Source organism: Mustela nigripes, chromosome 8 (assembly GCF_022355385.1).
Source record: "Mustela nigripes isolate SB6536 chromosome 8, MUSNIG.SB6536, whole genome shotgun sequence".
Taxonomy (NCBI): domain Eukaryota; kingdom Metazoa; phylum Chordata; class Mammalia; order Carnivora; family Mustelidae; genus Mustela; species Mustela nigripes.
In genome coordinates, this window is record NC_081564.1 from 17,401,713 (window position 1) to 17,412,692 (window position 10,980).

General features: G+C 50.1%; 1 protein-coding gene across 1 annotated transcript; it reads left to right on the plus strand.

The window, feature by feature from the left end:
* The first annotated feature begins 537 nt into the window (after window positions 1-537).
* Window positions 538-10,287, plus strand: UNG (uracil DNA glycosylase). Its single transcript, XM_059409958.1, has 7 exons — window positions 538-761; window positions 1,395-1,601; window positions 2,150-2,245; window positions 5,026-5,123; window positions 5,773-5,861; window positions 7,178-7,356; window positions 9,975-10,287. The coding sequence occupies exons 1-7, from the start codon at window positions 630-632 to the stop codon at window positions 10,113-10,115; spliced, it is 942 nt and encodes a 313-aa protein (XP_059265941.1). The 5' UTR covers window positions 538-629; the 3' UTR covers window positions 10,116-10,287.
* Window positions 10,288-10,980: the final 693 nt, after the last annotated feature.

The window sequence follows — 10,980 nt, forward strand, 5'->3', positions numbered from 1 at the left end:
GGGGTTTATTTTGCAGATAGAACCAACAGGACCCATTGTCGGTTGGGATGTGGGGAGGGAACGCGGAACAAGAAGGACTGCCGGTATGTGTGTGGGAGGGGGGCGGTGGTGCCTTGAAGAGGATGCGGAGTTTGGAGTTTAATCTTCAAGACCTCAGTTAAAGTCTCCCCCAGACCTTATAGGTTAGGCAAAACGCACGACCGCACTTGGCTCTAGCTTGCTGTCAGTAAAATAAGTTTTGTGAAAACAGGATGAGGACCTGTACCTGAGAGCAAAGCAAAGGACTGTTTTAATGCTAATTTCACTCCCACGACTACCCCTCGGGGAAGGTGCTTTTTTTTTTTTTTTTTTTTTTTCCCTCCTTTTCCTTGTGGCAGAGGCAGAGGGACGAGCCCCAAGCGGGCGCACCCAAGGACCCCGCCTACCACCTGAGGCTTTCAAGCCCCACTGGGTCCCTCTCGCCGCAGCCCCTCTGGCACAGGCGCACTAGGCCCTCGCCGCCCCCCTTTCCCCCCTCCCCGCCCCGGTCGGAGCATGCGCGAGCCGTTTGGCGCCAATTTGGGATCGCCGCACCTGGCGCAGACGGCGGGTTCTCCGAGCGGCGCGCGGCCGCTCTCCTCGGCTCCGGGATGATCGGCCAGAAGACCCTCTACTCCTTTTTCTCTCCCACCCCCGCCGGGAAGCGACGTGCCCGCAGTCCCGAGCCGGCCGACCTGGGGACCGGCGTGGCGGCGGTGGCTGAGGAGAGCGGGGATGCGGCGGTGAGGCGCGACGGGGACCGGGCACCGGGGGCAAGGGACGGGGAGGAGGGCGACGGGCCCCGCTTGGCCGAGGGGTTGCAGGGACGCGCCACCGACTCTGTAAACTGGGTCCCTGTGTTCAAAGCAGACTGCACGTGTTCAAAACAGCCCGTGCTGCCGCCTGTCGGCGGCCATTCTGGGGTGCCAGCCAATGGGGATGAACCTCGGGGCCCGCGGCGCTAATCAGAGCCGAGGGAGCCTCCCTGCTCGGCCCGCCGTCCAATCAAGAGGGGAAGGAGGCGGGACTTACCCCGGGAGGTTTTTGCCGCGAAAAGACCACGTGGGGACGCGGGGGGGCGGGGCGCCGGGGTCAGGGCCTCCCTTCCCGCCAACCGCGCAGGAGACGTAGCGAACCTAGCTCACCAGACCGTCTCGCAGCCCCATCTTAATACCAAACTCCATACTGGGGGCAGCAGTCTGCCTTCCCGGACCCGACTCCCAGAGTTCGGTTTTGCTGTGACTTGCCCCCTGGGGGCTGGAGCCCGGCCAATGGGCTTGCTCGGCTATGGGCCGTGGGGTTGGGGGCGGTATCTGCGGGCGCCTGGGCGTGGCCCTCTGCAGCTTGTGACCCGCCTCTGCGGGGATCACTTGCAGGCAAGTCCCCCCAAGAAGGCCCGGGCCGGGCAGGAGGACCCCGGCACGCCGCCCTCCTCGCCGCTGAGCCCCGAGCAGTTGATCCGTATCCAGAGGAACAAGGCCGCCGCCCTGCTCAGACTCGCCGCGCGCAACGTGCCAGTGGGTTTCGGTGAGAGTTGGAAGAAGCCGCTCAGCGCGGAGTTCGGGAAACCGTATTTCATCAAGGTAAATCTGGAGGCTGCGGGCCCTTCGGTCTTGCTAGGGTAGCCTGCAGCGTCCACGTTTGTAAGCTCCCGTATTCCCTCCCTTAACGTCCCTTTCCCGGTAAAATAGTAGAATAACAGCCACGGTGTTTTGCCTTCTTGGGCTTTATTGAAGTTTTTTAAAAAGGCTGTAAGATGGCATGGCTTCTTGTAAACCATTCAGCGGGTCTGCTCTCCAGGAAAGAGCTGCACGGTAAAACCGCAAACCAGACTGTGAAACCGGGTGCAGCCTTTACAAAAAGAGGGAGGGGCTGACACCAATAGGAAGTGAGAGCAGCGAGGCCAGTCTACCTAGACCTGGTCCAAACAAAGGGGAAGGGCGCCAAAGCAGAGGGGGGACCTCTTTGGCGACCTGCAAGTCTAGTTTTTGTTTCTCAAAAGAATATGCCTATACAACGTGGCAGAGAGTTAAATAATGTTTCTTCAGTTAGCCTCCACTGGAAGCCTCCTTACTGAATTCTTAAAACTTGGCGGTGAGTCTGATTGGAAATCTGATGTCTTTACCATCAGCTAATGGGATTTGTCGCGGAAGAAAGAAAACATTACACTGTTTATCCACCCCCACACCAAGTCTTCACGTGGACCCAGATGTGTGACATAAGACATGTAAGTACCTGTGGTTGGAGAGTCAAGTAAAAGAGGCATGGGAGTCAAATAGTATGTATTTGTTAATTACATGAGCACAAACACCCACCCCCGCAAGTGCCTGTCCCTGCTGGGGTAATAAATAAAATACCGAAATGTTTAGCCTGTTAGCTTTCTAACTTTGAGTATGTGTGGCCATGCAGCCCCCCCCCCAAAAAAAAAATCTGTATGTAGACCTGTGTCTGTGTGCTCTAGTTTTTTGTATTTAATCCTGATACCAACTACATGCCAATATGAGGTCTTATGGTGGTGTTGAGGAAACAGGCATGAAGAATTGAGGTCTTTTGCAACTGGTTAGCACAGCTCCCCCTCCCCCCACCCTTTCACTTGCAGCTCAGTATTCTTTCTTTGTGACCCACGCTGTCTTTCATAGTTGATGCTTTCAAGCTCTTGACTTCTGGCGCATCAGTCTTACTATTCTGTTAGCATTCCTTTGCTCTGGTTCATTCTGTGTACAGGCTGCTTGCCAGCTGGTCTGTCCCTTCAGTCTCCTGCTCAGAAACTGGTTTATGGCTTTCAGTCACTGTATGAACGATGGAAGCTGAACATGAAAATAGCCGTGTTCGACCTTCCAGCCTCCTCTTCACCCCCAACTCTCCTACTTAAAGAGTTGGCAAGTATGACAGTTTTCTCTTGAAAACCCAACTAGATCCATCGATGGCAACTCCCTTGAAGCCTATTGCTTGAAGCCACTACCATTCTGATCTTATCCCTTTCTCTCCCCCATTTTCTAAGCTGAAGGCAGGAATCCTGTGATTTCATACCGTGTCTGTTAAACCAAATGGAAGTGAAGTGGGTGAATGACCCCTGTGGATAAAGCTGCCATACCTAAAACTTTGCAGACTTGACCATTTTTCACTTCCGAGCAAGAACTTTGAATATAGCTCTTGGTTTTATAAAGTCAAAGAGAGGGGCGCCTGGGTTGCTCAGTGGTTGGGGCCTCTGCCTTCGGCTCAGGTCATGATCCCAGGGTCCTGGGAACGCAGGGAGCCTGCTTCCTCCTGCCTCTCTGCTAGTTGTGATTTCTCTCTGTCAAATAAATAAAGTCAAAGAGATTTAAGTCCTTTTTTTCCCCCCCTTTTTAAAGAGTTTTTTACTTATTTGACAGAGCCTCAGTGAGAGAGGGAACACAAGCAGGGGGATGGAAGAAGGAGAAGCAGGCTCCCCGCTGAGCAGGGAGCCCCGGGCTCTTGGGGGCTCAATCCCAGGATCCTGGGATCATGACCCAAGCTGAAGGCAGACGCTTATCAACTGAACCACCCAGGTGTTCCCGGACTTAAGTCCTTTTAAAATTCAGTCCTAGTTTGTGCCTTGTTTGATCTGTGGGTCTTCTTTTGAATGCCAATGACCAGTGTCAACAAGGAGAGGAGTAAGAGAGTATGAAAGTTCTGAGGATCTGAAGGTCTAGCAGATCCTCTTTGCAGAGACGCATATGGAAGGTCAGAAAGGTTAAGTGGCTCCTTCAAGGTCATCCCTTATTCAGGACCAGAACCCAAAAGCTCTCCTGCTGGGACCGGTTGCTTCATAAGGGAGAATGTGCTGCATTCAGAGTGAGCACCGGTGGTTGCAAGAGGGAGGTCCACAAAAGGTTCCTGGTGTCTGAAGGTTGGGATTTTAAGGATGTAATGTATGTTGGCTACGGGCGGATTCTGAGAAGGAGCACCAGGGGCAGAAGCAGGAGAATGAAGAAGAGGTAGGCAGGCAGCAGATCAACAGGCTAGCTGTATCTTTTTTTTTTTTTTTTTAAAGATTTTATTTATTTATTCGACAGAGGTAGGCAGAGAGGCAGGCAGAGAGAGAGAGGAGGAAGCAGGCTCCCCGCTGAGCAGAGAGCCCGATGCGGGACTCGATCCCAGGACCCTGAGATCATGACCCGAGCCGAAGGCAGCGGCCTAACCCACTGAGCCACCCAGGCGCCTGGCTAGCTGTATCTTAACACTGTGCCTGACCTTGATCTCTTTACTTTTCATTGCATGTTGCCATCTTCTCCATGGCCCTTTGACCTCATTGTCTTCATCCCTCAGAGGATATGGGGAAGAGGCATCTTCATGGGTGGCTGGTAGGAATTTGGTAGCTTCAACTTCAAAGTAGTTTGGTACACGTCTATGAGAATTTAAAATACACTTGTCCTTGGACCAGCACCTCCCCTTCTGAATTTGTTCCATAGAAATAAAAACAAAAAGGACATAAAGATAATACATACTAGGACGTTTGCGGCACTTTTTGTGATGAAAAAAACTAGGAAACAAGCCACCTGCCTACCAGTGACTGCTCTAGAGGCGTAATGAAGGATGCCTAAAATGCATGATGTGAGAAGTACAATCATGTAGGGTGATGAGTACAATGACCCCAATTATATAGCTAACTTTATAGGGTTGAATCAGGAGGGGGTAGGAATGAGTGGGAGACAACAAGCCACTTCATGTGTTTCTGGATGGTTATACTTGGGCCAAGGGCATATTTCTGTAATCTGAAAAATGAAGGAGGTGGACTTGTTTTCACCCACCTGCATCAAAGAAGGAGTAGGTGTAGCAGGTGATGGCATGAAGGATAATTTGACAGTGGAAAGTAATGGGGCCCAGTGATGATGACCCACTCCCTTCTGGGGGTTCTTAGTTTGGGTCAGGGAGAGGCGGGCTGCTTTTCTCATCATCGTGGTCCTTTGTACAGGTTATCAGCCAGGTGTTTGTTTAACCTGCTTGTGCAATACTATTGAATTTCTTGCCACCTGGTATTCACAGGTGAAGGTTGTCATCCTGGGACAGGATCCGTATCATGGACCCAACCAAGCCCATGGGCTCTGCTTTAGTGTTCAAAGACCCGTTCCACCGCCACCCAGGTATGATTATGGCTTGGGTCCAAGTGTGATTATTTTCGGATGTGTACTTTGCAGGCTGTAGGTACACCTTACAGTGGCCTTTGGAGCAGGGTTTCTTTGTCTTGTTAGCATTGACATTGGGGGCTGTGTTTTTGTGCGGGAAAGGTTTTGTTCTGTGCGCTCGCTTTAGGATGCTGAGTAGCACACCTGGGCTCACCCACTAGATGCTCCCAACACTGACCCCGCACCCCCCACCCCTTCCAGAACCAGAGAGCACTAGTAAATAGACCTTGCCCAAGGTCCCCTGGGGGGGGGGCAGAATCCCCCGTGGTTAAAACCCACGACTTTGGGGAATTTTACAGATGCCTTTTGTGAATATAACCAATGCAGAAACTTAAGCCATAAGCATTAGTTGAGAGGTCGTTAACTCCCAGGCTGATATTTTTTAAAACTTCTGAAGCATGCTCTTAAATCTGAGCCTAGACCAAAGATCTTTGACAAGGTTGTATCAGAAGGAATGGTGGTGCTTCCTCATAAATCCTCCAGGTTCATGCTGCCCTCCCCTCCAAGGGCTGGTGGTGCTGACTGTGATCCACAGATCTGTTGGAAGCTACTGAATTTTCAGACTTGTGCTCAAGATCCTGTTCTTTTTCTTCTGGTTTGCTTTCAGTTTGGAGAACATTTATAAAGAGCTGTCTACAGACATAGAGGGTTTCGTTCATCCTGGTCACGGAGATTTATCTGGGTGGGCCAAGCAAGGTGAGCCAACCACTCTGAGATGTGCTTTGGACAGATTTCAGCACACTTTTCCTTCTGTCCTGCTGGCTTATGTTTATCAAGGAACAGGAAATAAATGGCTGCGTGTACAGAAATAAAGATGTATCCCCCTTTTTATTTTCTAGCCATTGTTTTCTTTCATTCAAAAGAGAAATTTGTTTCTCAATTTTATTTATTTATAAAAGATTTTATTTATTTCACTGACAGAGATCACAGGTAGGCAGAGAGGCAGGCAGAGAGAGAGAAAAAGGGAAGCAGGCTCCTTGCTGAGCAGAGAGCCGGATGCGGGGCTCGATCCCAAGACCCTGGTATCATGACCTAAGCCCAATGCAGAGGCTTTAACCCACTGAGTCACCCAGGTGCCCCAATTTATTTTTAATCTTTACGCCCAACATGGGGCTTGAACTCACAACCCTGAGGTCAGGAGTCCCATGCTTCTCTGACTGAGCCAGCCAGGTGCCCCCTTGTTATTAATATTTTAAATTTAACTGCTAACTTTGACCACTTAGGAGATGACCTCACCTTTCTCATTTCAATACTAAGGCTGTGTTTTTTTGTGTTTAATACCTATTTATAGGTTTGTCTTTCTCCCTTTTTTTTCCTCCCTCCCTCCCTCCCTCCCTCCTCTCACCCCACCCTTCCTTCCTTTCTACAAATGAACTATAACCAGGATAAGTAAAGAATGTTTACCGTTGGATTTTTGTTTCAGTGAAATGTTTCAGCTTCCATTTGTTATCTTCAAGGGTTACTTAATGTTACATGGGATATACATACCTTTTTTAAATTTTACTTTGAGGGGCTCCTGGGTTCCTCAGTCGTTACGCGTCTCCTTCGGCTCCGGTCAGGATCCCAGAGTCCTGGGATGGAGCCCTGCGTCAGGCTCTGTGCTCAGCCTGCTTCTTCCTTTCCCACTCCCCCTGCTTGTGTTCCTTCCCTCGCTGTCTCTGTCAAATAAATAAGTAAAATCTTTGAAAAAAGATTGAGAGAGAGTGAGGGAATGGGGAGAGGGGCGGAGGCAGAGAGGACCTCAAGCAGACCTCCCACTGAGCACAGAGCCCAACATGGGGGCTCACTCTCTCAATTCCAAAATCATGACCTGAGCCGAAATCGAGAGTTGGACACTAAGCAACTAAGCTGCCCAGATGCTCCCCCAGGATAGAAACAACTCAGATGACAGATGTAAGGCACAATCACTGTTAAAAACTCAGATGATGATGAAATTGCAGAGATTAAAGTAAAATGCTCTGTTTTATTGGCTTATTTGTCTCTTAACCTGTTTCTTTGGTGTGTGTCCGTAGGTGTTCTCTTACTCAATGCTGTCCTCACCGTCCGGGCACACCAGGCTAATTCTCACAAGGAGAGAGGTTGGGAGCAGTTCACTGATGCGGTCGTATCCTGGCTAAATCAGAACTCCACTGGCCTGGTCTTTTTGCTCTGGGGCTCTTACGCTCAGAAGAAAGGCAGTGCCATTGACAGGGTATGGTGGTTTTGTTTTTTAAACAGTTTAAACCAGTTTAGAAAATCCTAGGAATCCCTGCTATGTGGTCCTGGAAAACCCATGTCACAAGGTGAAGTTCATTTTCCCTAAAGTCTTATAGTGAGGGTCATGTTTCCCATTGAAAATTATGCAAAATTCAGACAGATTATAGGAATGATGAGTTGTGTGTGAGGAAAGCAAAGGGCCACCTTCAGATGTACTAGAGTCAGTACTACAGGCATACGCTTCCTGTGTCCATAGATTGAGAACAGGCTCTACTCAATAAATGCGGTGCAATGAGTGATGAAGAAGGCAAGGACCCCACATCCCCAAACCATCCTTTGTTCCCCCACCCCCATGTGCTCCTCTGCTTCTCGGTTTACTTACAGAAGTACCAACATTCCTGGTGCTGAGATGAAAAACCAGAAGCCATCCTTGAATCCTTCCCCTCATCCCTTTAAACCCATTCCGGCAGCAAATCCTGTCCCCTTACCTCCTGAGAACATACCAGTCCTGCTGCTCACTGTTGACACTGATCCCTTACTGGAGTGAGCCACTGTCACTTCTGTCTAGGCTGTGGGGGCTAGGGGCCTGGTGGGTGTATTTGGGTTCTGTGCTGGCCACCCAGTCCCTAGCCTGTCCCACTTCTCCATTTTCTCTTAAATGGAATTGGTTTTCATCTTGGGTTTTTATTTTATTTTTTTAAGGTAGTAGGTTCACATGATTAAAAACAAATAAAACTGGATAGTAAGATAGTAAGTAAGTGAGGAGTTTCCCCACTGAGTCCCCTCTGCTCAGGGGCCGGCCTGGTGCGGATGGCCACTGGCGTGGAGTTTCTGATGTCGCCTTCCCGAGCCTTGATGGGAACAGCAGTGGAGTGTGTGAGTGCGGTTGTCTGTAAAGTTTCTGTGGGAATGAACAAGATGTTTTCAGGTGTTTTGAGGAAGTGAATAGTAGGAGTAAGATCTGACCTGAATGAACTGGCCGCTACGATCAGTGTCGAGGTCAGGAAGGGGTCCCCGGGAGTACTCTCCCATCTGCTCATAGTCTGCATAGCTCTTTCTCTGCATGTGTGTAGCTTTTATTACTGAAAATGGTTGGCTTTGACAGAAAGCTGCTGTAAGAGTAGCCTGACGATCAGAAGCAGGTGCATGTCCAGCCAGGTAGCTTTCCGAGCACTAGGCCTGTGTGTTCAGCTGCCTCCTTACCCGTGCCCCTCAGCATGCCAGATTCCACCCTCTCCCAGGTAGGTTTCTCCTTGGCTCATCCAGCCTTGCCCCACTGGCTCCTGCAGACTCCCCCAGGATAGAAAGGACCACCATGTGCTTGTCCAGCCAGAAATCAGCATTGTGACTCCTTCCTCCCTCCTCCCTTTTTTCCCTACTCCCTCTTCTCCCTACCCTTCTCCCCCTGCTCACCCCATACCCTGTCAGGGCATTCATTTGTAGCCTTCCCCTGCTCTCAGACACTCCCCTTCCCTGATCCTGCTGGAGTGTTGGGTGTGCCCCCACTCAAGGCCCTGCCCTGGGCTGGCGGGCTGGGGTCTGGAGCTTCCTCTCGGCAGCAGCTCCGCTTTTCCCCTCTTTGCTTCAGGCTGACTGGAGCGCCTTGATCTCTTCCTGCCTCCCACTTCCCCGCCTGCCTCCCCTCTCCGGAGGCTGACTCACTCATCCTTCAAAGTCCAGCACGGCTCAGATTTTCGGGGGCCCGAACCGCGTGGCAGGCAGCACACTAGTAAGCACTTGACCCCCCTCACCTGTCCCACTCTTACGATACTCACGGGCATTGCTGGTTGGTACACAGGATGTCCACAAGCTAAGCGCCATTAGAACCCCTTCACACCAGCAGAAGGACGCGCAGCCTGGATTCGTTTGCTTCTCTGCAGCCACACGACGTGGCAGAGTCCGAACTGGAACCTAGGCCAACTGGCGCCAGGCTCCAGGTTATGCACCACACTGGGCTGCGTGCCTTCAGATGTGGCCCCTCCGAGACTGAGCTGTTCAAAGGCAGAGATGGTGTGAAAACAATTAGTTGTGAGGTGGTTTTTATTTAAATACAAAAAAGAAGAAAACAAATTTGGCCCAGTCTTTCCTGCTCGGAAAGTACGGCTGATATTTTAAAAATCATGTATTCTGGTTTTGTAGACCATACAGGTTACACAGAAAAGTGCAAAATGGAAAGTAAATGCCTTCCACTGTTTTTCCTCAGGGAACTACTATAAAGAGTGTTTGGGGTCTTTTTCCAGAAAAACTTAGGCAATTTACCTTTTTTCCTTCCACTTGATAAATTTAGGTAGTCCCTTATCAGCATGTGTAGCTCAGCCTTATTTTTCTAGTAGCCTTGTGGTATTCCATTGTAAGAAGTTCGGAAAAGTCCTTTTAGCCAGTGCATAACACTGGACTTGGATGAGCTTCTACCTGATACAGGCCGTGCTGCCATGGACCCCTTCACACCTGCATCTTCTTACAGGTATACGCATCATGGGGCCCTTGAGCAACTGCATTCTTAGCAGTGGGACTGTGGGGCCCTGAGATTTGGGCCTGTGACCATTGCATAGATGGTGCCTTTGTAGCCAGATGTGCTGCTGGAGATTGCTTCTCTCGTTCCTTCTTTTTCAGAAACGCCACCATGTGCTACAGACAGCCCACCCCTCCCCATTGTCGGTGTACAGAGGGTTCTTTGGATGTAGACATTTCTCTAAAACCAATGAGCTGCTGCAGAAGTCTGGCAAGGAGCCCATCAACTGGAAGGACCTGTGACTCTGATCTGAAGGGCTGTCTCTGGGCAGTTCTCTGGAAGCTATCAAAGTATTTGCTAGGAGTGACCGCATGACCCAGACAGAAGCCTCCAGGGCTCTCTACCCTGGCTGGGACTATGTGGCTGTCTTTGCAACATGGCTTTGGCCTAAAACCTGCTGTCACCGTGTTTGGGGGGGGCGGTCAAATACAGAGACAACTTCTGTCACCTTATGGTGGAAGGGGACGGGGGACAGAAGCACCTCTTGGTACAGTCAGCTGCTATTTGTTTTTTACCTGGCTGGTTAGACTTTTGGTTAAAGGTATCAGGTGTGTTTATCTAGAAAGTCCCCCTCCCCTCCCCTGCCAATGCCCTGCCTGGCATTCCAGTTCTTGGCCAAGTACATCTGTTACCTCCATCCTTTCCTGAGCCCTCAGGCCCCCACTCCTGAAGGAAGCAGGACAGTTTGCAAGTGCCTAGAAATTGAAGAATGCTGTGTGAGTCTTCACAGACAAGCAGAGGGAAATGAGCTGGGGCTTATTTTCATAGTTAATCCTCTGGGTGTTTCTAGGAGTGAGCAGTGGAAATTGAAAGGGGAAATTTTTACTTTTTTTTTTTTTAAGCGAGAAAATGCTTTTCTCCTAGGTTTTTAAGGCAGCACAGACTGCCAAAGGCTGTTTTCTATGGACTGAAATCACGTGGGGATTTTTTTTTCCCCCTGCAACACTGGTGAATTTTGCTGTTTTAGAAATATGCAGATGTATATATATATATTTTGTAATTTCCTATTGGGGAGACAATCTTCCTTAGGTCTGCACCTCCATCCTAGATCCTGTTGGGGATGCTGTTATGTTAGCCGGGGAAAGAGTTAACCGAGTTTGGGAATAA

Coding starts and splice junctions, on each gene's coding strand:
- UNG (XM_059409958.1), top strand. CDS start 630: ATGATCGGCCAGAAGACCCTCTACTCCTTTTTCTCTCCCACCCCCGCC. Junction 1,602..2,149: donor GGAAACCGTATTTCATCAAG/GTAAATCTGGAG, acceptor CTTTACCATCAG/CTAATGGGATTTGTCGCGGA. Junction 2,246..5,025: donor AGATGTGTGACATAAGACAT/GTAAGTACCTGT, acceptor TGGTATTCACAG/GTGAAGGTTGTCATCCTGGG.